The sequence below is a fragment of the Acomys russatus genome, chromosome 1 (genome assembly GCF_903995435.1).
Source record: "Acomys russatus chromosome 1, mAcoRus1.1, whole genome shotgun sequence".
NCBI classification, from domain to species: domain Eukaryota; kingdom Metazoa; phylum Chordata; class Mammalia; order Rodentia; family Muridae; genus Acomys; species Acomys russatus.
Genome location: NC_067137.1, coordinates 25,193,222 through 25,220,071, shown reverse-complemented (window position 1 = coordinate 25,220,071; position 26,850 = coordinate 25,193,222). Strand labels below are relative to the sequence as shown.

General features: G+C 40.5%; 2 protein-coding genes across 2 annotated transcripts in view; one reads left to right on the top strand and one right to left on the bottom strand.

The window, feature by feature from the left end:
• The window catches only part of Hadhb (hydroxyacyl-CoA dehydrogenase trifunctional multienzyme complex subunit beta), a 37,749-nt gene extending 15,557 nt beyond the window's left edge, over nucleotides 1-22,192 (bottom strand). The window contains exons 1-6 of the mRNA XM_051142967.1: nucleotides 22,040-22,192; nucleotides 13,270-13,344; nucleotides 13,119-13,163; nucleotides 8,390-8,489; nucleotides 5,894-5,938; nucleotides 3,323-3,422 (exon numbers count right to left, since the gene is read on the bottom strand). Coding sequence (XP_050998924.1) covers nucleotides 3,323-3,422; nucleotides 5,894-5,938; nucleotides 8,390-8,489; nucleotides 13,119-13,163; nucleotides 13,270-13,336 — 357 coding nt within the window. The 5' untranslated portion in view covers nucleotides 13,337-13,344; nucleotides 22,040-22,192. The remainder of the gene's footprint in view (nucleotides 1-3,322; nucleotides 3,423-5,893; nucleotides 5,939-8,389; nucleotides 8,490-13,118; nucleotides 13,164-13,269; nucleotides 13,345-22,039) is intronic.
• A 69-nt stretch (nucleotides 22,193-22,261) lies between these two features.
• Hadha (hydroxyacyl-CoA dehydrogenase trifunctional multienzyme complex subunit alpha) overlaps nucleotides 22,262-26,850 on the top strand; it is a 35,777-nt gene continuing 31,188 nt past the window's right edge. Inside the window, exon 1 of the mRNA XM_051143066.1 lies at nucleotides 22,262-22,509. Coding sequence (XP_050999023.1) covers nucleotides 22,443-22,509 — 67 coding nt within the window. The 5' untranslated portion in view covers nucleotides 22,262-22,442. The remainder of the gene's footprint in view (nucleotides 22,510-26,850) is intronic.

Below are 26,850 nucleotides of genomic sequence, written 5' to 3'. Positions count from 1 at the left end.
TTCATGTATGTCTGTGTGAGGGTGTCAGATTCCCTGAAACTGGAGTTACAGACAGTTGTGAGCTGCCATGTTGGTGCTGGGAATTGAACCCCAGTTCTCTAGGGAAGAGCAACCAGTGCTCTGACTGCTGAGCCATCTCTCCAGTCCCAAGCTGTTACTTTTGCATACACCAGTATGACCTTATTCTGCTGTCTCCAGGGAGGCCTGCTACTAAGTGCTTCAATGACTGTGCTAAAAACTACTTTCTGGCAACTGCATGTCAACTTCTCAATCTAAACCACTGGAAAGGAAATTAGTAGCAGGTGTTGAGGGCAAAAGAAAAGACTCCTCAGTGGGACAAGGGTAAGGGCACTCAAGTTGGAACAGCGTGGTCCTCACGAGGGCCACTGCAGCACGTTACCCTTGGCCCCAGCTGACCCACAGGACTAATGACACTTTAAATAGAACTGGTAGCTGGTGACCCTTGTCCACATCCTTCTATTTAAAGATCGAGTCACTTTCAAGGCACCAAGGAGAAAGAAAAGTTGAAGGAGAATTACATTGACATCTTCTAGCAAAATCAGGTTTGGTAGTGACACAAAGCCTTTTAGGATTTCATATTAATATTAGCACAGGTCATTGTGGGCTAGAGAGATGGCTCAGAGTTAAAGCACTGGCTGCTCTTCCAGATGTCCCGAGTTCAATTCCAAACAAGCACATGGTGGCTCATAACCATCTATAATGAGATCTAGCACCTTCTTTTTGGTATGCAGGCATACATGTAGGCAGAATAATGTATACATAATAAATGAATCTTGTAAAAAATATTAACATAGGTTCTAATGAAACTCTTTAGCTGGGTTTAGTTAGATTTTAAGTTCCACTACTAATATTTAAAGCTGTCCTATCACCTCTACCTTAGCTCTTCTTACCTACAAAAATTACCTAGAGAGTCAGGTGTGTGGTGGCACATGTCTTTAATCCCAGTATTCTGTAGGCAGAGGGAAGTGTAACTCTTGTAATCTTGGGGCCAGCCTGGTCTACATAGTGAGTTCTAGGCTAGCCAGGGCTTTGTAAGTGAAACCCCATCTAAAAAAAAAAAAAGAAAAGAAAAGAAAAGAAAAGAAAAAAAGAAAGAAAGAAAAAAGGAAGGAGGGAAGAAATTCTGTGGAATACAGCAAGACTGATATTAGTATGAGGTTCAGGGAAGAAAATTCTTTGTGCCAATCAACAACTGGGATATGATAACAGATATAAAACTTTCAGGAAAAAGTCCTAGAAAAACACCATGGCTTTGGTTTGAGTAAAGAATGAAAATATAGAGAAAACTGAAGCAGATTTAACATTGATTTCATAATCATGATACAGAAGTTGAAAACACTGTGAGCAGCTTGACAGAATTAGGTACCCATGAAACTGTTTAAAATAAGTTTCATAGTATGGTTCTTAATGGACTAATAATACTACATTATTCTATTGAATTATAATTTATTCAACTATTCTATAGTTGAACAAGATAAGTAGTTCTTACAAAATTTACCCATATATTTTATCCCACAAACTTTTTTTTTTAAATTACCCACTGGAACTTTTTTTTAATAATTTATTAATTTTTATTTTATGTGCATTAGTATTTTGCCTGCATGTATGTCTCTAGGTATCAGATCTTTCCGTTACAGACAGTTGGAAACTGCCACGTGGGTGCTGGGAATTGAACCTGAGTCTTCTGGAAAAGCAGTCAGTGCTTTTAACCTCTGCGCCATCTCGCCAGCCGCCCCCCCTCCCCCCCCGGAACTCTTATTAAGTATGTTTAAAACTGTGAAGATGCAGAGGAAAAGCAAACCCTAGGAGAACAGAGACCTCTTTCCTGCTCTCAATTCTCTTCTGCCCTTCAGTAGCACCTGGCTGGTCACTTTGTGAGCTTGTCCAGTGCTGCCACTCCAGCTGTTCTAACATTTGCTGTGTGGGAAAAGTGTGAGAGAGCAAATGCTTTTGATCTGCACATTTGCCCTTCTATCTTGGCTGACAATGCAAGTTATTATCCTCACAACTATAATGAACACAGAAGCTCAGAGAAGAAATAACAATAAATATGCTCGAAAGCCAAATTTATCCAAAGAATTGAAACAAAGTCCAGAAGACATGTTTGAACTACTCACAGTCAAATGCCTTTGGAATACGCACACTAGTTCCAAGGCTGACATTCTCTCCATTGCCCAATAAGCACTATATGGGTATGTGCCAACTAGGCTAAAGGTAGACTCCTATGAAATAGTTACATAAAAGCAATCTGCCTACGTGTCATCTAGTCAAAGGTAGCAAATTATAGGCAAGGCTATCTCCAACCACAAAAACCAAGTTATGAAACTGGCTACAATATGCCAAAGTTTAATTAGAAGCCATAATGGCTAACATTACAAAGAGTAGCATCAGCCCCATTGCTATACTGTTTCTCTAACACAAGAGACGAATAAACTAACATTTCCCAAACCCACTCAAATAATTTATCTGACTTACAACAAAATGTGGATACATAATAATAGTATACATAATCCGACTTTAAGTCAAATACATGCTCAGTTAATGAATCTTAAGAGTTTAATGACTTTAAAATGGTAAATTCTAGGCTGGGGATGTATCTTAGTGGTAGTACACTTGCCTAGCATGTACAAGGCCTTGGGTTTGATTTTTAGCTACACACACACACACACACACACACACACACACACACACACACAAATTAATTAATAAATTCAAAATCAAATTGATTTTTTTGCCAATTTTGGGGGCAAAGACAGGGTCTTAATATGTAGCTCTTGATGGCCTGAAATTCACAGAGCTGCCTTCCTCTGCCTTCTGAGTGCTGGTACTAAATACATTACCAAACTTGACTCTGCTGCTATTGTTTTGGAGAAAAGGTCCCAGTATATCCCAGGCTAATCTGGAACTTACTACACAGCCCAGACAAGCCTTGAACTCTATGGCAATCCCATTGCCTCAGCCCCCCAAGAATAAATTATCAGCCACTATGCCCAACTGTATCAGTTTCTCTTTCTCTTTTTTTAAAGATTTATTGTGTGTGTGTGTGTGTGTGTGTGTGTGTGTATGTGTGTGTGTGTGTATATATATACACACACACATACATATACACATATGAGCTCTGTCTGCATGTACACCTACACTCCAGAAGAGGGCATCAGATCACATTACCGATGGTTCTGAGCCACCATGTGGTTGCTGGGAATTGAACTCAGAACCTCTGGAAGAGCAGTCAGTGCTCTTAACTCCTGAGCCATCTCTCCAACCCTATCAATCTCAGTCCTATAAATTTTGCTTTACCTACCTCTCTAGCCACATTGCTTGTCTTTACTTCCTGAATAACTGTACCGAAGATAATGTAATCAACAACATCCTTCGGAATATTGGTCCGATTCAACAAACCCCTAAAAGTAGAAATCCAAAGAAAAGAAACAGTTTATACATGAAGGTACACAGAGAACATCACATAAAACATTGCACATTTTTAAACAGGGAAGCTCTGGGTTGGAGTTATGAGTAAGAGGGAGAGTGCTCACCTAGTATAGACAAGGTGCTTAGTTCAATCCTAATCACCACAAAAATACAAAGATAAGTCTTTCCCTTTAAAAGGCCAGACACAAGCATTCAACAGTTTATCAAAGAGGAAATGAGGGAAGAGTAATGTGAAGAGCCAATATCTGATGGTTACTTGGTAATGAGACATTAGAAAGGAACAATCAAAATTCACTTGGGCAGGTGGAGTCAGCTCACTGATAGAACACTTGCCTAGGAAGCCCAAAACCCTGGGTTCAGTCCTCGCTATGGCTGGGGTGGGGAGGAGTGGTGGTAATGCATGTCTGTAATCCTAGAACCCACGAGGCACAAGAGGGCAGATCCCTGTGAGCCCAAGGCCATTCTGGTCTACAAATCACATTACAGGCCAACCAGGGATATATAACAAGGTGTGGAATCAATGAACAAACAAGCTTGGGGCCAGCAAGAAGGCTCAGTGGGTAAAGCACTTGGTATAGAAGCTGGATTACCCAAATTTGATAAAGGTAGAAGAAGGAACTGTTAAAAAGTTGTCCTCGGACCTCTACACGCACACTGTGGCATGTGCCTGCCTGAGCACACAACAAACATACACAAATAATAAAGTTCAAATAAAAAAACAATTTGAACCAGGCGCAGTGGCGCATGCCTGTAACCCCAGCATTTAGGGAGGCAGAGGCAGGCGGATCTCTGTGAGTTCGAGGCCTACAAAGGTCTACAAAGGGATTCCAGGACAGCCAGGGCTACACAGAGAAACCCTGCCTCAAAAAACAAAACAAACAAAAAATGATTTGAAATAACAGTGTTAGCTAATATCACCAGAAATCAGTACCAAGAGGAGATATGTACAGAAGATCTAGTATAATTGTGGAAATGCTAAATGTTAAATATTAACATAAAAGTATAATTTAAAAAATATACATATATTTTAGCTCTGACCACAATATAAACAAGAAGCAGTAACTCTCAAGCAGGAATGAGCATATCACAAATGCAGACTTGGTGTTTAATTGTCCCTGCCTTGGAACAGCACACTGATACACGCCTACGATTCCAGCTCTCATGACGCTAAGACAAAAGGACTGTAGTAGTGCATAGCAAAACTCCGTCTCAAACACACAAAAATTAAATAAATACCATTTTACATTAGAGATAAGGGTTTAAGGAGCCACATCAAAAAATAGAACACCAGTACACATTTGTCAAAACTCAAAAGTGAGCTATATAAAATCTGCATGGAGTTAGAGATGTAGCTCGCTGGTAGGACCTTTGCCCAGGACACACAAGGCCTTTGGGATAACAACCCCACCAGTGAAGTAAAAAAGAAGGGAAAGGAGAGAAGGGGAGGGGAACGAAGAGGAATGAAGAAGCAAAGATGGAAGGAAATCAGAAAGCTGCAATACAAGAACTCAAAGGAAGGCAGGTCCAGGCACAGGTCAGTGTCAAATGTAGGAGACAAAGAGAAAAGAATGTTGTATTTATGACCACAGAGTCCCTAAAGAGAAGCTTCCAAAGTATAATTACAAAGAGATTTGGGGATGGAAATGATTATTGTGTAACTAGGGAGAGTAAACAGTAAATACAGAACAACAATGCCACTGCTGTTTCTGCTAAAGTCTGGCAGGAAGACAAACACAAATGGAATGAGTGACAATGAGTAGAAATGTTAGATGAAAGCATTTTCCAATCAAAGACCTTTTTGGCTACTTGGAGACATAAAGCAAAACATCATTGGAAATTTAGAGAGAGACTGCCTTGCATAGACACAGCACATTTTATGACCACACAAAATTATTCATCCATCTCAATCTCATTTCACTACATCTAATTTGTATTTTTTACTTGGCTTGCATATGAACCTTCAAGTTTCTTTTTTTCTTAATTTTTACCTTATGTGTATGAATACTGCTTCCAGTATACAGATGAAACACACAGGTTGCTGTGAATTTGAAGCCAGTTTGGCCTACATAATGAGTTCCAGGCCAGTCAGAGAATGCTATAATAAACACCATCTACACCACCACCAAAAAATACAGGCATGTCAAGATGTTACATGCTGAGCTTGCAAAATAAAGATGCTTTCCATTCGAAGCTGTTAAATTTTAACATATATGATTAAAATAAAATGTAATCTTATCATGGCACACACCTTTAATCCTGGCAATGAGCTTCAGACCAGTGAGAAATTGTGAAACCCTGTCTCCAAAAAACCTTGTACGCCCTAGTTAAAATTGTTTCTGGCCATATAAAGTTTAATATATCCTAGATATGAACATTCTACAGAACATGAAAAAATTAGAAAAAAATATTTTAAATGAAAGAACAGGAAACTTCATTTACTTACAAAAGTGCAGCTCTAGCCAAGTCATGCGGCATTAGGTCTTTATATCTGGGAAAAGAAAACAATTTAAACCAAAAGCCTGGAATATCAATAAAATATTTTTTAATTTAAAATGCATACAGATTACCTAATATATATTGCTAAAATGCAATTAATCTTATTATCCAAGTCAGACTATCGGTTCAAATGAAGAAATAGTTGACTTTGCTATCTGGCATCTTTAAAAAATCTGACAAGCCCTAAAACTCCTACAGAACCTGCTGAGTGTCTGACAAATAATTTCTCTGTCTGTCCTTGAAGTTGGTGACTTAACACTTTTGACACTGAGTTTGGAGGCTGGGCACTTTTCTCTGCGCTCTCTATTGGGTGCACGGCATGAAGATGACTATAGATGACTATAGAGCTACTACTTTCCCTTCCTGCAAAAAGTCTGTCAGAAATGAGTCACTAAGTCCAGCCTTCCTGCTCTTCCCACCCTCCTCTTCCACATTACTCACAAAGCTCTACACCTTACGTTTATGTCCCCCCTTTTTAATCACTTGGTGTTGTGTGTTCATCCACCTTGGAAAGTCATAGGACCACTTGTAGGAGTTGGTTCTTTCCCTACTTTCCAGAGACTATACTTGAGTCATCAGGTTTGGTAGCAAGCATCTTCACCCACTGAGCTGTCTCACTAGCTCTTTTATGACTTGCATTTAAAATTTTTATGTTATGTGCAGTGGTGTTTTGTCTGCATGTATATCTACATGAGGGTGTTAGGTTCCCTGGAACTGAAGTTACAGACAGTTGTGAGCTGCCATGTTGGTGCTGGGAATTGAAGCCAGGTTCTCTAGAAGAGCAGCCAGTGGTGCTGAGTGAGTGGTGCAGAGCCATTTCTCCAGCCCCTATGCCTTGCCCCTTAAAGGTAAAGTATCTTCAGCATCTCAAATCTTCCATATGAATAAAGGCAGGTCTCAACTGGAGTCTAATATTCCCTTCTAAGTTTTTAATGTTAGTGACTGTAGAGGAATTTTAATTCAGAACATGGCTGCTCTGGCAAGAAATCACATCCAAAGGCCTTCTAGGTCTGTGTGATCCAGCTGGAATACAAATGGGCCTTTAATCCAGGACACAGGGGCAAGCAGATCTGAATTTAAGGTCAGCCTGGTATAGAGCAAGTTTCAGGTCAAGAAAAGCTTAGGTCTATGCTTTAATTCCAAAAAAAATGAAGGTAAAGCTAGTTTGTAGAAGGAAGTGCGCATGTGTAAAGGTGATGCCTACTAAGTGGCATAAAAAGTGACCAATCAGAAAGATTTGACAGAATAGGAACACACCCAGCTCTCAAGTGACCAATCAGAAAGATTTGACAGAATAGGGACACACCCAGCTCTCAAGTGACCAATCAGAAAGATTTGACAGAATAGGAACACACCCAGCTCTCAAGAGAAGAGAGAGGGAAGGGAAGCTACTTAAGGGGCGATGCAGAGAGAGAGAGAGAGGGGGGGGGGGGAGAGGAGGCAGTTTTACTGGGACAGTAATAGAGACAGGTTGCAGGGAGAAAACATAGATGAAAATAGAATGAGCCAGAGAATGAGAAGCAGCCAGAAGAGTAGACAAGTTAGTTTGAAGTCCGGCAGAGCAATTCAGAGGCTAAGAGAAAAGCCAGACTGAATACATTAGCTGGGAGAGGAGTTTGAGACAGAACAGGTGAGTTGAACCAGCCAGCCCAGAGCTCAGTCAGGACAAGACTGGGTGAGCTCATTAAGCAGTAAGTCTCAGAGGCTGAAAACATTCTAGGCCTAGAGTAGATTGTATGGAGGCTAGAAGCTTCCAGGACTAGGCCTGGGTTAGCAGATGGAGGCAGTAAGCCTCCAAGACAACAACTGAAGCAGGCGAATAAAAGTTCCTTTTACAAATGACTGCCTGTCCAAAGTGAAATAACAAACTAACACAATATAAGCAGAACAGAACTAATTGCTTCAACCTAATTAGCAGAGCCTATCACCAGTGTTTGTGTAGACTGAATCTCACTTAGGGATAGAAAAGCCTAAGAACAATATAGTTGTATGATTCTGAGAAATTTTCAGAGTAGTCCAGAGTACTTGGGGGTTGAGCATTGGACTAGCTGTGTAAACTCCAAGTCTCTTCATTTCAGAAAACCAAAGCAGCTTCATTCTCTGTGCTTCAGAATTCTCACAGGCCCATCCTTGGCACTCAACTATGCCTACAGAAACAATGTTCCAGAAAAGAAAAGGATAGCCCTGTTGGAAAGATGCTACCTGGACCTACACTGAACCTTCAACTAGGGCTATTTCAGGCTAATACCATGGCAAGCTAGTTTATAGAAGCAACAGAGCACCTTGCTATAGTACACCACCACTGATTTAACTTGTTCTATACTGGTGTTATACAGGTTCTTTCCACATGGTTTCCCACTAATGACATCATTACCTATAAAAACTACTTGAACCAGGTCCTTAAAAAAGAAACAAACAACTAACATGATCATTTCATACTTACGAAGTGCCTGACAGCAGAAATGGAATGCGGACACCTTCCACCACCACAATATTCTTTATATTGGGTTTTGCTAAAGTCTTCTTTGTCTTGGTCTGGACAGCTTTAAGATAAAATTCAAAGAACTATTAATTAAAATATATAATCAGCCTGGTGCAGTGGCACATGCCTGTGATCCCAGCACTCTTAGAGGCAGGGGCTGGCAGATCTCTGTGAGTTTGAGGCCAACCTGGTTTACAAAGTAAGTCCAGGACAGCCAGGGCTACACAGAGAAACCTTGTCTTTAAAAATATATATGTGTGTGTGTGTGTGTGTGTGTGTGTGTGTGTGTGTGTGTGTGTGTGTCAGGAACAGGGAGGTAATTCAAGAGTGGAGCACTTGCCTTAACACATTTTTCTATGCTTGTTCTCTCAGTCTCCTCTGAAGAGTTATCCTGTTTATAGCTCCTACCAATGAGGCAGTCATATATGGTCATAATTCTAAATCCAAGGCAATAAACCAACAAAGTAGTTGGCCAGTATGTATTAGCACCATTTTTTTGCTACAACAAAATACAGGAGGCTGAACTTTCTAAGGAATGTAAACTAACTACATGGTGCACACTGAGGTCCTGGTGAAGGTCCACCTGAATGTGTTATAAAAAAGCTAAACATAACACAGCAAAGAAGCACGAAAACGTAACTATGTGCAGAAGAGGACAAGCACATGAGGTGGCCTCATTTTAAAACAACCACTCTCAAGGGTTGATGCCTCTCACCAATAACCTAAATACTTCCTTTTAGGGTTTACTACTATTATTTCTTCTTCTTCTTCTTCTTCTTCTTCTTCTTCTTCTTCTTCTTCTTCTTCTTCTTCTTCTTCTCTTCTTCTTTTTAAGAAGAGGGTACTGCTACATATCAAATTCACAATGTAGCTCACGTTGGCCTCAAACTCTCAATGTTACTACTACATAAGCCTCCCCAGAGCCAGAATTACAAGCATGTGCCACCACGTCCAGTTTAAGTACCACTTTTTAAAGGTTCTACCACTTTCCATATTACCACAACAAGAGCCAAATTTCCAGCTCATGACTTTTGGGACATATACTCAGACTTTACAAAGGACAGAAATTAGCAATTCATGTCATCTCAAACAAGTGACAAATTGTGCCAGGACAGATTCTCTCTGGTAGGAATACAAGTAAAAAAACACACAGTAAGGAGGCTGGCGAGATGGCTCAGTGGTTAAGAGCACTGTCTGCTCTTCCAGAGGTCCTGAGTTCAATTCCCAGCCGCCACATGGTGGCTCACAACCATTTATAATGTGATCTGATGCCCTCTACTGGCCTGCAGGTGTACATGCAAATAGAGGACTCATATACATAAAAATAAATAAATCTTTTTTTAAAAAAAGAGAGAGAAAGTAAGAAACATGGTAATCAATATCCATTAGCAGAGGCTGAAAAGATGCCATAAAAAGAACCGGGGCAACAGTAAACTAAAATCACCCACAAGGCAGTTGTTAGATAGCACAAATCCTGAGAGCAAAGAGAAGAACAAAAGAGTAAAAAAAAAAATTTTAAAAAGACATTCAGAGAGCAAGTAAGGGGATAACAATTGAGGTATAATCTTAATAAATTAATAATTTTTTTTAAAAAGGCATACAGAGAGGAGATAGGGAAAGGGCACATCACAGGACACATGAAAGAGGAGCATCTGGCCATCAGCTGCTTGTGTGCTTCCTGACACTTTCCTACCTTTAGCATACACAAATCCTGAGCATCTCTTACCCACAATAACAAGACAGCTTTTAACACTCCTACATAAGGAGGGCAAAGAAGGTTGAGACAAACTAAGCTTAGGAGTCAGTAGAAGAGTCAAAAATTATAATGGAGCTGGAGGGTGGGGGACAGGCAAGAGTGAATATAAGATGTTGTTTCCATCTTCACGGAAAATGAGAAATGAAAACAGCCCACCAAATCTGTGGGATTACTTGTGACTGACCTTAGAAAGAAAAAAGTATTTCAGTGAAAAGTTGGATGACAGATTACTATGTTATCATGTTTCTTTAAAATGAGCTTGTTTCTTTTATACATCTCTAAAAAGATTAAAATTCTTATCTAGGGCTGGAGAGATGACTCAGTGGTTAAGAGTACTGACTACTCTTCCAGAGGACCAGGGTTCAATTCCCAGCAACCTCATGGTAGCTCACAACTATCTGTAACTCCAAGATCTGACACCCTCACACAGACATACATGCAGGCAAAACACCAATGCACATAGAATGAAAATAAGTAAATTAAAAAAAAATTCTTATCTAATTAATTTCTTGCTCTACTTCAATGGTTCCCAATCTTCCTAATGTTGTGACCTTTTAATCCGGTTCCTCGTGTTGTGGTGACCCGAACCACCATAAAATTATTTTTGTTGCTACTTCATAACTGTAATTTTAAACAAACAAACAAAAAATCCAGGCAGTGGTGGCACACGCCTTTAATCCCAGCACTCAGGAGGCAGAGGCAGGTGGGTCCCTGTGAGTTTGAGGCCAGCCTGGTCTACAATGCAAGTCCAGGACAGCCAAGGCTACACAGAGAAACCCTGTCTTGAAAAACGAACCAACAAACAACTGTAATTTTGCTACTGTAATGAATTGTAATGTAAATATCTGTGCTTTCCAGCGCTCCTAGGTGGCCCTGTAAAAGGGTCAGTCAATCTCAAAGGGGTCACGACCTACAGGTTGAGAACCACTGCTCTGCTCTATGTGGTTCCCCCTTTAGCTATCCTAGAGTAATATGTACTACTGTTCTAAATGCACAAGTAGAGCAAGCACCCAGGCCCTTGCTCACTTCAAGCATTCAGGCACTCTCTCATTAGCACAGCCCATTTCATTCAGTTCTTCCATGTGTCTGGGCCTACCTCACATTCTATCCTAATAAAGCTTTCTTTAATAATTACAGTTACCTATAGCTCCTTCTTTGAACTTCTGTAGCAACCTCTATGGTAAAAATTGGCCATTCTAAACAACTTTAGCTTATTAAAAAACAATTACATTAATTCTATAAATCATATTTTTAAAAATAGTAGTTATTGCATTATATAAGTCACTAAAATAACTCCCACTGCTTCATGTGCATACTGGCTACTAGCCACATCAAACATTTCTCAAACACAAATAGTACAGCTCCTTTATATATAGCCCAAATATTTATAAGGGTTAAGAATTAACAACAATAAACTCTTAAGAATTTCTTTCAACCGAGAATAAAAATACTATGGTTTTCACTTCTGGTCTGCAAAAGTTTATCTGCAAATGTACAAGCTAGACTATATAACTTGAAAATCTAGGGTTCAAATATTAACCCACATGCATTCTATATTCTATACACAATTAAAATCAAAGATAAAAAGATGTGCCATACTTTATGTAACTGCTATTTGTGTGCGAGAAAGACGGGTATATGGACAAAGAAACAAAGATATCAAATCAGTCAAGATTTCTACCAAACAAAGTTCATGAGATGATGGAAAACACCAATAAATCCTGTATTCATTTGCTCACATTTCTTCAAACAAGCCTGTCAAGCAATAATATTCAAATGAGTTAAGAGGAATTATGTAGTTATAACACTATTGCAACCTAAAACCTGCTTGGCACAGGCACATGCCCCCTCCCTACCCAAAATCTGTTGTCACTTCCCTTGGCTTGTCAGGTGTCTTTCTGTGTCATTATCAGCAGCAGCATTAACACAAACCATTCTTAAGGTATTGTTTGACATTGGGGACACAAAAAAGGTTTAAGTCTCATGAATTTCAGAGCTTGTGACATAGTTAGAGAGAGAAAGAAAAAAAAATGTCTATGAGACAACAGAGAATAGTCTAAATGCCTAAAAAAAAAAAATGCCTTCTTTGTTGCCATCAGAACAACCTTCAGCTACTTGGGAGAGGTCACTTCCACGTGTGTGATTGTGCAAAGCAAAAGCCTCAGTGAACATTTAGTTTATGGGAAAGGTAAAAGAAGCACTGAATTAACTGGATTTACTGAGGACCTATATAACCCTATCAAGTGAATGAATTTTACTCTTTCATTTCATGATGGCTGAAATTTTAACTTCCTAGTTCCTATTCACCTCTATTTCAGATACAGGTCCTCTTGTATATAAGATAATAAGATATTTAATAAGAGAAGCCTACCACTAATTACAAATTGCAAAAGTTAACTTTGGGCTTCATAATAGTTTCAAGATAGTTTGTATGCTAATTATTTCCAGGACTGACAGCCAGGGGCTAAAGTAACCCAGCAAAGTTTATGGGACCTTTTTTTTTTTTTTTTTTTTTAAGATTTATTTAATTTATTATTATATACACAGCACTCTGCCTGCATGTACAACTACAGGCCAAAAGAGGGCATCAGATCACATTATAGATGGCTGTAAGCCACCATGTGGTTGCTGGGAATTGAACTCAGGATCTCTTGAGGAATTGAACTCTTAACCTCTGAGCCATCTCTCCAGCCAGTCTTATGGGACCTTTATGACTCTATAAGCCCTAAAGCCCAGGAAGCAGCTTTCTCTTAACATCTTAAGCTCAAGTAATAGTACTGATTGACTACACATATTTTTTATTTGAAGGTAATAATGATGCTCATGTTAATCAAAAAGGGAAGAACTAACAAATTAGTTTGGGTTTTACTCAGAAATCAAAAACGCAGAATTCTAACATTTAATGAAGAAATGTTTATTTTAAAATTACTGTACCTGGAGCAGATCGTAGCTGGGAAGAACAGCTCAGAGGTCTTACAGCTGGAAAGCAAAATATAAAGTGTCTATCATTTAATATCTATGCACAATACTTATAAGCCTAATCTTTAAAAAAAAAAAAAAAAAAAGAAAGAAAAATTGAACTTACAAAATCTGAGGGCCCATTTTGATGTAGTAGAAAGGTTTTTAAAAGTGGAAGTCAGGATGGTAGTCATTCTGAAATCTACAAAGAAAAGAACAAAGTATGTCTTGGGTTAGCTCAGCAGTCTGTAGTGTACACAGTCTATGAACTGTGGTGAGTCCATCCACGGCCATCATAAAATGCCATTATCCACTATTCCTTTCTAGTAATATTATAATAACAGTATTGACATAGCTTTCTCATGTGTAAACAACTATTTAAGCATTAACCATCTATTCCTCACAATGAATAGTATATCCTTTCTAAGAGATTAGGGAAGTTAGGCAGAGAGATTGAGTGACTTGCCTAAAGATCCACTACTAGTAAGTGGCAGCGCTCGAATCAGAACCCAGGCAGTCTAGCTCTGGAGTTTGTGCCCTCCCTTCTCACTTAACCCAAAGCAGCAGAGACACTATACAGCATATACATGAAACCACCAGTGTTATCCTCCTGATTTTGAAGGTCGTGTTCTGAATATGTAGAAGACATTATGGAATGCTGGTATTTGAATAGGATATATATTAAAATATTCAGTGACAGTGAAATAGTATCAAGTCAGCAATTTATTTTCAACTGCTACTACAAACATTTCTAATTTTTTTTTTACATGTATCAGTGTTTTACTTGTTTGTCTACGCACTAAATGTGTATACTGCCTGAGTCTAGAAAAGGGAGTCAGGTTCTCTGGAGCTGGGTTTATAGTAGGTTGTTAGCCACCTTGAAGGTGCTGGAAATTGAACCTGGGACTTCTTGAAGAATAACAATGTTCTTAGTATGAAGACATTTCTCTAGGCCCTTTGAAAACTTTCTGTAGTACTATACTTCCAATTTTTCTCTAAGCATAATAGTTTATCAAAATTACTTTTTAAATTATAAATTTGTAATATTTCAAACAACACCAACATTGGGAAAAAAGGTTAAAGTCCTAACAGTGAGTTCTTACAAATCAGTATGAAGAAATCAGCAGATAAATGGGTACAAGATGTGAACAGATTTCTTATGAGAAAGGAAATACAAAGGGCTCTTAAATATATGAAAAAGGAGGTTGGGGTGATTGCTCAGTCAGTCAGTGCCTACCACACAAGCACAAGGAACTTAGCTCAGGTCCCCAGAACCCATAATAAAAAGCCACAAAAAGTGGCACATTCCTATAACCCCAACCTTGGAGCAGGGCAGAAACTGGAGGTTCCCTGAAGCTTTCTGGACTGATCAATAAAGTTCATGTTCAAAGATTTGTCTCAAAAAGACAAGCAGGGCGTGGTGGCGCACGCCTTTAATCCCAGCACTCGGGAGGCAGAGGCAGGTGGATCGCTGTGAGTTCGAGGCCAGCCTGGTCTACAAAGAGAGTCCAGGATGGCCAAGGCTACACAGAGAAACCCTGTCTCAAAAAACAAAATAAATAAAGAAAGAAAGAAAGAAATAGACAAAAGATATCCAACATCAACCTGCATGCACACATATATACAATGCCACAAACATAGACACACCACATGCACACACATGAGGGATGGGGTGGGGCTTTCTTTAGCTCCAATCATAAGAGGATTCAGATTAAAAGCATAGAGATATAATTATCTGTTAAATTAGAAAAACCCAAAGGTTTGATTTATATCGTATGGGCAGGTATGTACAAATACTCATTGCACCAAGAATGTAAACAATTGAAAACTCTATGCAGGACCATTTGGCACTGTCTTTCAATACTATATGTTCACCTAACTTTGATCTAACAATACCATTTCCATGAACTTATATGCCAAATATCATGCACATAACTGTATTGTCACTGTAATAGAAAAAGATTAAAATAACATCAAATAGGGAATTGGCTAAGTAAACTATGCTATAGCAACCAGTGAAATACTGGATCATATAGCCATAAAAAATAAATAAATAAATAAGAAAACAGGAGCTGGAGAGATGCCACAAAGGTTAAGAACACTTGCTGTCTTTCCGGAGAACCTGGGTTTGATTCCCAACATCCACATGACATCTTACAACATGTAATTCCAGTCCTACGACATCCCACACTCTCTTCTGGCCTCTGCAGGCACCAGATATATAGTGTTGCATAGACAAACATACAGGCAAAACATCCATATACATAAAAGTAAGTTTTTTGTGTCTATTGCATGCTATCATCTATTAAAAGAGAAAAAATATGTATATTTCCTTGAATCACAACAATACACCCCTAGAAGTACAATGTTAAAAACAACTGCTAGGCAGGGCATGGTGGCACAAGTCTTCAATCTTGGCACTCAGGAGGCAGAGGGAGATTTCCATGCGTTCCAGGGCACTCTGGTCTACATAGTGAGTTCCAAGTCAGCCTGGGCTATATAGTAAGACCCTATCACACACACAAAAAAAGAAATAATTGTTATGATAGAGCTGGAGAGATGGTTCGTCTGCTAAGAGTGCTTGTTGCTCTCCCGCAAGACCTGGGTTTAGTTACCAAAACCTACATGGTGGCTCACAACCATGCATAACTCCAGTTCTAAGAGATCTGACAGCCCCTCCTCTGACCTCCATGGCACCAAGCACACATGTGGAACACATACTTATATGCAGGCAAAACAAACAAATAAAACTAAAAAGAATAAAATTAAATATTGTTGGGAGTTGGTGAGATGGCTAAGCAAGTAAAGGTACTTGCCACCAAACATGAGGGCCTGAGTTTGATCCTCAGGACTGGTAATGGAAGGAGAGAACCAATTCCTGCAGGGAGCAGAGGAAGCCCTGAGCGAGTGAAATACCGGGATGAACGGACACTATTGACATGGACACAGTCATACCAAGGACTTCAATGCCTCAGCCCCGTAAGAGTGGCAAAGCCTTCCCGCAGAGGCTCAGAAGGATGACAAAGCTTTTCAGGGGTGGGGAGGGGTCTAAATGTGATGGAGTGACTAGTAACTGCAGCTTCCTCCTCCTCCTGGATGTTTACAGCCTAAGACTCTTACCTACAGACACCTCTTACCAGACAAACTCCTCCTACTGTGCTGTACATAATAGACAGAATGAGCGTCCAAGTTCTAGTGGTGGTAGATGTCACTTCAGAATGTGCACACCGCACCTGACCCCAGATTTTCTGTACATGTCTGTCATTTCTTCAGTGTTTGTCCTTTCTTCATTCCCCACACTGACCCTTGACAGAGTTCCAGGTCCCAGCTGCAAACAGGTTCCAGGACCACAGCAAGCTCCTGCAAGATAGCTTCTGAACTCCACATGAGTGACTTGGGCCTCCCTCCCAAGTAAATGTTAATAAAAATAATACTAATTGTTAGCTGGGAGTGGTAAGCATGTACCACAGCACACATGTGGACAATCTGTGGGAGTTAGAGCTCTCCTTCTTCCAAGGGGTTCCATGGTCCAGGCCAGGTCCTCTTGCTTGGTGGTAGGCACTTTTACCAATGGAGCCACCTCAATGACCCAATTTCTTAATTTTTAAACATATTTTTACATGAAAAGTAATAAAGAAACTTGAGATTTGCAAATGACTGTAGTAGTCAGCCTCCAAGCTGACCTCAGTATCTTTCTCTTTTGCTTTGTATAATCTTGATGTGATTGCCCTCCACACTGTACTGCTGCTCTGTCAGAAGTGTTGATGGCATTGCTTCTGAAATCAAGCTATGAAAAATGACATTGCAGCTTCTGTCTTAGTCTCTCAGATCACTCCGAGGGAAGCCAGCTGGCAAATCCCCGACTTTCTGAAGAGGCCAGCATACTGATATGTCCAGCCAATGGCCATGTGAGTGAGCTTGGAAGCTGATCCTCTGGCACAGGAAAGCCTTCAGATGACTACAGCCTGCCCAGCACGCTGACAACACCCTAAAAAACCCCAGGCAGAACAACCCAGGCAAGAAGCCCCAGATTCTTGACCCTCAGAAATTGTATGATATCTTATGGCAAGCATACCTAAAGATATTAAAAATGCATAATATAATATGTAAATATTATGTTTAAAAGTAATGGAGGAAAGATGGATTGATCAATAAATTTGCTGGGAAATAACTAATCAATCACTTAGAAAAAATAAGGTCCATAAGTTTTTTTTAAAATTCCATGTATTTCAAAGATCTAAAAACATTAAAAAATACAAAAATACCAGAGTGGAGCACATGCCTTTAATCCTAGCACATGGGAGGTAGAGGCAGGTATCTCTGTGATTTTGAGGTCAGCCTGGTCTACACAGTAAGTCCTAAGCCAGCCAGAGCTACACAGTGAGACCTTGTCTCAAAACAAACAAAAAAAACCCAGAATATCTTTGTGTGTCATTCTGGATGTGTGTGCTCACAAGCGTATGTACATGGCAGTGGAGGTTAAGAGGTCAATCACTTTTCACCTTATTTTCTGAGATAAGGTCTCTCATTAAATCTGGAATTTGCCAATTAATTGGTTAGTCTGGCTGACTAGAAATCCCTGGATTCTCTTCTCTCCACTAGTGCTGGGATTACAAACCCCAAAAGCTACACATCCAGCTTTTTTTTTTAAAACTCCGCATCTGGGGACTCAGTTTCATGCTTGCACACAAACACTTTACTGACTAAGCCAACTGCCCAACACCAGAGATTATCTCTTCATGAGCTTAGTTAGATGAGGAAGATTTAGAAGACATAAATTAAGAGTTAACAGAACTGATTATTAAAACATTTTAAATATACACACAACAAAAAAGCAACACTAAAATTGAGTTTAAAAACAACGAATTCATTTAAAGGTATCTGGCAATGGTGGCGCATGCCTTTAATCCTGGCATTTGAAAGGCAGAGGTAGGAGGATGTCTGTAAGTTCAAGGCCAGCCTGGTCTACAGAGTTCCAAGATAACCAGGGCTACACAGAGAAATCCTGTCTCAAAAAACAAAATTCATTTAGAGAAAAATATCTGCAACATATAAAGCAAAAAAGAGATAAAATCCATAAAGAGCTTGTTCCAAATTTCTCCACTATGTATTGTCAATGAGGTTTACACGGGAGTGAATACAGGCCAATTCCAGGCTTTAACCAATCAGAGTATTCTTCGTTGCTGCAGAGAATGAAGGCTCAGGTGGCCAAGGCTTACACCAACCTGGCACTGGCCATGGGTACTGATGTAGAGATGGCAGTCAGTCTAATACTCACGTTTCGGAGTTCTAAGAGACAAATCTTTCCTTCTGTCATGGCTGTAGCTTTGCAAACATTAACAATGCTATCTAAGAACAAAGCTCACACCAAAAGAAAATAGAACTGAAAATTTTATAAAAATAAAGGTAAAACAGTAGCACTGGTCAGATTCCATCTGAAGCTCACCCACTGACGGTCTAGAAGCTAATAAATCCACAAATTTACTTGAATTTTCTATTCTTTGCACCTAATATTTTTAGCTGAACAGGTTCCTACCTGAAATGCAGACCAGAAGCAAAAATGAGCAAATAAGCAGTTCACATAAGAAGCTTAGAGGACAGCCCAATGACAGAACGTTTTCCTATCATGTACCCTGTGTTTGAGTCCCCAGCATCAATCAAATTAAAATATTGATACTAACAAAAAACTTTAAATACTTTTTTTTTTTTTTTAACTAATGTATTTGTACCTCTGTGAATATGCACCACGTGTATACGGGTGCCCCTGAAGGCTAGAAGAGGGTGTTCAAGAGCATGGGCTCAAGTTACAGGTGGTTCTGAGTTACCCAACATGGGTGCTGGGAATCAAACTTAGATCAGCTCAAGTACAGCAAGCGCTCTAACTGCTGAGCCCCTTCTCCAGCCCTGAAAACTATCTTTTTAAAAATAATTTTTTTTTGTTTGTTTTAAAGCAAGCTAAATTTCCTTTTCAGCAGAGCAAGTGGAAGGGTACATAAAAGCTAGACAAACAGAGTGCATGGGACTGGGGTACATAGTAAGCCCCTGCCCCAAATAAATAAATAAAATATAAAGCAAGTCACAATTCTGGGATTATCAGACAAATAAAAACTAAATATATGGTTAATATACAGCTGTGATAAGAACATTCTAACTAAACTGGCTTTCCAGTACACTTGCTGGTAGGAGAGTAAACTGCTAAGGCCCTTTTGCAGTTATTTATCAAAATGCAAACTATAATTTTAAATTTTATTTTGAGACAAGGTCTGACTGTATCCTAGGCTGGCCTAAAACTCATACTCTTTCCGAATTAATCAGCCTTCTAGGTGCTGGGATTACAAGCATGTGCTACCAGTCAAACAAGAAACAGTTAAACTTTTTTCTTATTTTTAGTTTTTTTAGAAAGGGACTACGTTTGCAGCCTTGGCTAGACCGGTACTTACTATGTAACTGCTGCCTATCATCCTGAGTGCTAGGATTACAAACGTCCTCTACATTACCTGGCTCTAAATTGTGAGTTCCTGGGTCCAATAATTCTTCTAATTAGTATCTATAGGAATGCTTGAAATGCTCATTATGGTACTATTTATAGTTGGAACTAACATAAATGCAGATCACTAGAAATAGTTAAATTGTACCATAAATATATCATGAATCTTCAGCAGTTTGGGAGAAAAATAAAACAAGATATACATGTATAGAATGGCATGAAAAGATACCCATAATACATATTAAATAAAATGCAAAAACTAAACACTTACTATAAGACTAGACAGCCAGGTAAGTAATAGGCACCAGGCAGTACATACCATTGTGGCACATACCTTTAATCCAAGCACTTAAGAGGCAGAGGCAGGCAGATCTCTGTAAGTATGAGGCCAGCCTGAATTAGCCAGTTTCAAGACAGCCAGAGCTTCCTAATAGAGAGATCCTGAGAAATGGCTCAGAGATTAAGAACATTAACTGCTCTACCAGAGGTCCTGAGTTCAATTCCCAGCAACCACACGGTGGCTCACAACCATCTATAATGTGATCTGATGCCCTCTTCTGCATGCAAGCTGAGCACTGTATACATAACACTAAATAAATAAATATTTTTAAGCCAAAAAAAAAGCCTATACTATTGTGTTAGAAGGCTTGCCTTTGTTGTCATTTGTAAAGCTTCAGAAATACAGAAAAGTTTGACAAAAAAGGTATTCAAAACATAGAAATACCTGGATTGTATAGGCTTAGGTAGCACAGAAGCACATGGGAAGGAGAGAAGGGTAGGTAAAGAATAAAAAAGCAGCCAGGCAGTGGTGGCGCACACCTTTAATCCTAGTGCCCTGGAGGCAGGGGCAGGTGGATCTCTGTGAGTTCGAGGCCAGCCTGGTCTACAAAGCAAGTCCAGGACAGTCAAGGCTACACAGAGAAACCCTGTCGGGGCTGGGGGCTGGGGGGGGGGATTTAAAAAGCAAGATGGGGTGACTTAACAATTACTACAACATCAAAGTTAAGAACAGACTCCAAGGCCCAAGCCCAAATCCTGGCTTCACCCTAGCTGTAGGACCTTCAACGAGTTGCTTAACTTTTCTGTTTCTGGACCTTCAGTAAAATGTAGGCAATTTCAGGGTTGTTGAGATAATAAATACGCACCTAGGTACAGGTACATGTTGCCTGATATTGTAAGGCTTATTTATGTTTGCTATTATCAGTGGGTGATGGCATAAATATATTTTTTCTCCTCTAAATCTCGAGTGTGTGTGTGTGTGTGTGTGTGTGTGTGTGTGTGTGTGTGAGTTCCCTCTCTAGCACAGCAAAAAAGTATAAAGGCCTACAAGCAACACAAAGAATGTATGACAGAGCCCAAAGTGGGCTCACAAAACTGAAACTATTTCCTGTGCGGCCCTTTATATGAATTTATGAAATTAGGTGCAGTAGAGAGAGCATTGTATGGGCAGAGGGCTCCTTTTTGCAATTTACTCCGAACTGGTTTTCTACTGTCAGCTTAAAGTGTTCTTGGCGGCGGAAGATTTAGTATGACATGAGCTTTAAAACAGACCGCTCCTTCCTTTCTATACTCATTTCAGCCATTTCTTGTTTCCTGTCTTACAGAATAATCAGCTAACTAGCGAGTGCCATTTGTTGGAATCCTGGGCTAACCACAAAGAAGTTTTTATGTAATCTTTCTAAACCTGTCAAATCCGAAAGTGCAAAGGATCGAAATGTGGGGATAATGAGTAGTAAACAAATTGGTGCAGCGCGCCGGAAGCTGGCTTTACTTTCTTTTGAGAGCAATCGGTTTAGTTCAAGACTCAAGCCTATCTTTCTAACAACAAAAACAAACAACCCAGAGCCTGACGAAGGGAAGAGCTGAGCTCCCGATTAAAAGTAGACGCAGGCTCGAGCCTAGTTCTACCACCTGTGGCTACCAAATAAGCCCCTCTCGTTCACCAGCTGCGGCCACTTCCCCGATAAAGTGTGGGGAGCGCTGGAGATGCCCAGATGGTCTCTGGGTCCCCTTCTGGCTTAGAAGATGCCCGTGGACACTGGCCCACCAAGCAGGTTGGAAGACTCCTTCCACACCCGAAGCCCGCACTTAGTGACGCGTTCTCAATCTCAACAGCCGCCGGACTGCCCAGACAGGTAAAGCAGGGGGAGCGACACCGCTCTGACACAGCCCAGCGTTTCACACACACTCGCAGTTTCGTAAAGCGCAGACAAGGGACACCGCTGCTGTCAGCTACGCGAGGACGACCCACCGCCCGTCCTACGGCGGTTGGCACGGGGAGGCCTGGACCAGCCTGCCCGGCTCTCGGGACTTCGACTCCCACAGGAAAGGGAAGCGGCGAGAGGAGTCGGGGGTGAAAGGGGGACCTGCCTGCGGGATAGTCAGAAGAAGCCGGAAAGCGCTGGCGCACCTCAGAGTCCGCGAAAGCTGCAGCTCCCAACGAGGTCAAGTCCAGAATGACAAACTGTTCGCCTTCACCGAGGAGCTGCCCGGGCTCCGCAAGGACCCCTCTCGCCCCGCCCCCACGGCCACCGCGGAACTTGCGGGCTGCCCGCCGAGCGCCTGACTAAAAAGTCAGACACTCCGCCCCTTCCTCAGAAGTCCTTGGGTCCTCCCTTCAGAGAAATCACCTTTTCGACCCTATTAGTTGAGAGCAAGAGGGAAGGTGAAAGGACCGGTGACAACTCGGAGTCTGCGTTTTAGTAAGGCAGTACATCGGGCGCCCAGCTTTACAAGCCGAGAAAAGAAAAGTCCTCAGTTCCAGTCCCCCCCCAACTAGAAGAGCTTTCTGCTGTCGTCTGCTTCTGCTCAAGATGGTGGCGTCCCGGGCAATTGGCAGTTTTAGTCGCTTCTCAGCCTTCAGGATCCTCCGCTCCAGAGGTGAGCCTGCACGAGGGCTCGGGAGAGTCTCGGAGTGCCTGCAGGAACTGGGACGGCGGGGTGCAGCGTTTGCCCCTGTCTCCTAACGACTTTTTTCCCGGGATTCGTGGAAACGGGGGTTCCTGCGCTAGGACCACATTTCCTGTGTCCTTGCGAAGGGACTGTCACTCCCTCTCGCCCTAGTCCGGCGGTGTCAGGCTCTCCCTTAACTTTCCCGAGTCCTTTCCGCTCAGTCTAGCACTTTGCGCAGGTCTCTTTGCGGTAGCCCTGTGCTCACGCCCCTCTTGTCTTTCCTAAGGATTGTCTTAGCCCTTTCCCTGCTGGATGCGGAGGACTAAGACCCATTCCGTCATATTTCCGAGGTTCTACAGCCCCTTGGTCGCCGTAAGAGATACCTAGCAAGCTTCTCGGTGGAGTTGACTAGCCTTACAGATCACTGCCACTCCCTGGTCTTTCCCGTCAAAACCATTTTTGCAGAGAGCTCAGCTCAGCTCTGCTCAGCTCTCGCACTTCCAATAATCCTAGGGTGATTATATAGAAGGTTGAAACCTGAATTTCCCCCCAACTTAGGTGAAGAAATACTTTTAAAGTACGAGAAAAACTTGATTTTTAGGAATAAAATGTTTGATCATTAAAAAACAAAACTATTTCTAATCTTCTTTCTGACAAGTCCCAGACAGGTTCTATGAGCCGCATTCCTCTTCAAACTGGTAATGAAACGGTTAAAGAGTGTTGATGGAAAACAGCCTTTTCCATCCCCAATCTGTAAGGGCAAAAGTAATTTTAATTTGTTGTATATTATACTTGATACCAGTTACCAGAGCTTTAGTTTGTAATATGAATTCACTTTAATTTTCCTCACCAAAAAAAAAAAAAGTGTACAAGTAGAATTTACTTTTCTTGCCTCTTCCCCCCACCCCCTGCGACTTAATTGATTGAATCTTTTTCTACTTAAAAAAAAAAAAAAAAATCTCCACAGATTGTTTATGTGTAAACAGCCAAAACTACTACCACATTACCAAAAAAAAAGTGAGATGGGGCTGGGTGTGGTGAGGCTCACTTTGAATGGTATAGGTGGATCTTTCAGTTCATGGCCTGTCTGGTCTACCCTGCCTTAAAAAAAAAAAAAATGGAAAAGATGTTATGATTGGGGAAGGAATTAAAGGGAAAAAAAAACCATTTCATCTTTATGTCTTCTGTTTGCACTTGGTTGTGTTTCCTTGCAGTTTATATTTTTCCTTTTCCACACTTATAACAGCTTTAGAAAAAAATCATATATGCTCCGCTATTTGTCACAGGGATTTTTATGGATTGGCAGCTGGGATAACCCTGGCGTGGTGATCAGGTCACATGTTTTCTTGTCACTAGCTAGCTGGGTGACTTTGGTCAAGTGCTTTAATCTAAATGGGCTTTATTTTCTCGTCTGTAAAGTGAATGAGTGATTTTCCCCCCTTTGGCAGGAGAAGTAGTGTGATGGAGCAGTTAAAGCATTAAATATGGACTCTGGCTTCTGGGTCTTTTATCTTCTGGTGACCTTGTGAATAATTTCAATATCTTTTTCTCCAAGTAAAATAGAGTCAATTACATTCTAAGTCTAAAGAAGGTACATTAGGTATAAAACAAATTATGGTGGGATATTATTAAAATTAATAAATGGGTATTAATTTTTCAGCCCTTAGATGCAATGATTATATATAGCTGAGAATTTTTAAAGTAATCTATTCATTTTACATAGGTAGTAAAAATTATCATATACTTTTACATAGAAACATAAAAGTAAGTATATAAATCCTGTTATGTTTTCATTAAAAAATCATATCTTAAAGCAGCTTATACACTTTGAAAACTGTGCAGAAAAATCTATTTTAAATTAGCTGCCCACCTAATTTCCCATTCATAGTCTAGACTCAACCAGTCAAGTCTTTGACCCTGAACATGTGTGTAACCATTGCCAAATGCTTAATGAAACTATGTCATTTACTGGGAAAAGAGTAACCCTTTTTTTCCCCCCTTGGTTTTGGTTTTGGTTTTTTGGTTTTTCAAGACAAGGTTTCTCTGTGGCTGACCTGGCACTCACTATGTAGTCCAGGCTGGCCTTGAACTCAGAGATTGCCTGCTTCTGCCTCCCAAGTGCTGGGATTAAAGGAATGTGCCACCATGCCCAGATAAGAGTTAACCTTCTAGCCAAGGCTACACAGAGAAACCCTGTTGTGGGGTGGGGTGGGGGGGAGAGTTAACCTTCCAATTGTTGAGGTTTTAGAACGTCCCTCCTGTACAGCACTGTCATTTTAACATGACTATCAGAAACAAAGTCACAAATTGACCTTAATCTCTGTTTAATCCCTATACTTCCTAATCCCTAAATATGTAAGTGAAAAAGAACTTTACAGGAGATGAACCGCAGTTAGTAGGTACTGAGGCATTTTAAAATCTGCCTTTCACTTCTTATTTCGTGCCTTGGCCCAGGGTTGAATTTTGAAAAATCCATAAATTGCTATAAACTAAAGTAGCCTTTTTAAAGTTGTACAGCACAATCCTGCTTTTCATCTGACTATCGTCTTGTATGATCTTGTAGCTATTTTCTTTAGTTACATATGAAGATGATTAAAAAGTAGGACAAAGGTTTCGCTTTTGCTGGCACTGAAAATATAGGCTAAAGTTCACACAGCCGCTGTCTGGTGAGCTTTGCTGTTAGACAGGGAGTAAGGCTAGATTCCAGAAGCAAGGTTACCTTGTACTTCGGCTCAATTAAATTGACTGTGGTTAAGGTGGTTTTTCTTTTTTTCTTTTCTTTTTTCTTTTTTCTTTTTTCTTTTTTTCTTTTTTGTTTGTTCTTTCTTTTTGCTTTTTGTCTCTGTTAGTTTAGAAGGGGTTTGTGTAAGTGCGTGGGAGTGTGTTTACCCCAGAGAAGTTAGTTGGCAAGGATTAAAGTGGCTTAAAGAGTAGGCAATAAGCATGAACTCTTTTTTAAATTACTATTATTATTAGGTATTTATTTATTGAGACAAGATCTGACTAAATAGATCTGGCTGGCCCGGAATTTTTTTTTTTTTTTTTTTTTTTTTCTCTTAATGAGACAGAGTTTCTCTGTGCAACCCTGGCTGTCCTATAGAACTCTCTTTGTAGACCAAGCTGGCCTCGAACTCAGAGATCCACCTGCTTCTGCCTCCCAAGTGCTGGGATTAAAGCGTAAACCACCATGTGTCCTGGAATTCTTAATGGTCTGCCTTCCTCTGCCCCCTGAGGTGTGCCACCACACCCAGGTTTGCATCTAGCCAACTTTTAAAGAATAAGTATTTTGATTTTTAAGATAATAAGTTGGCCCTGAGCAGTGACAAATACCTGTGATCCCAGCATTCCACTGAGGCAAGAGGATCACAAGTTCCAGATTGCGTGGGCTACCTAGCATTACCTCACCTCAAAGCAAAATTGCAACCATGATGCTTTTTGTTTTGGGGGTTCTTTGTTATCCTTGTTTTGGCTTTTTGTTTGTTTGTTTTGTTTTTGATTTGCTTCAGCATTTGTATTCCATTACTTACACACTCGCCGGTCTTGGTCATCCCTCCCCACTTGCACTCCCAGTCCGTTCATTCTTATTTTGATATGCTTCACGGTTTTCTGGTTAGATTACCTACCCCGTGCTTCTTTCCCACTAGAGTCTTTACTTTACAATTTGTTTTTTAGAACTAGGTTTTGGACCTATGTCCTTGTGCATGCTGGGCAAACAGTCTACCATGGAGCTATTTTCAAATCTTCATTTATGTGTCTGCCCGCATCCTGTCTCCCCCCCTCCCCAGTAAGAACTGATTTAAAACCATACCCTCTGCTGCCCTGGACTACAAGCTCCACCAAGAAAGAGACATTTTTTTTTTTTTTTAACTTTTACTTGTTACTCCAACATCCTAGACTGAAATTAAATGCAACCGTGAGAACAAAGCAATAAATAATAATAAATACCAAAGTTCAGACGGGGAAATGGAGCATTGTACAGTTAAAATCTGAAGGTGAACTCTGTGGGGAAAGTGAGAGCCATAGACATTGTGTTGAAGATCAGAACTGAAGCTTTAATATTAAATAACTAGCCAGGTCTGGTGGCACATGTCTGAAATCCCAGCACCCAGGGAGGCAGAGGCAGGTGGATCTCTGTGAATTCGAAGCTAGCCCGGTCTACAGAGAGAGTCCAGGAAAGCCAAGGCTACCAGAGAAACCCTGTCTCAGAAAAAAAGAAAAAGAAAGGAAGGAAGAAAGAAAAATAATTACTAATAGTTGGTATTCCTTTAAGGCAGTGGTTCTCAGCCTCCCTAACGCTGCGACCCTTTAATACAGCTCCTCATGTTGTGG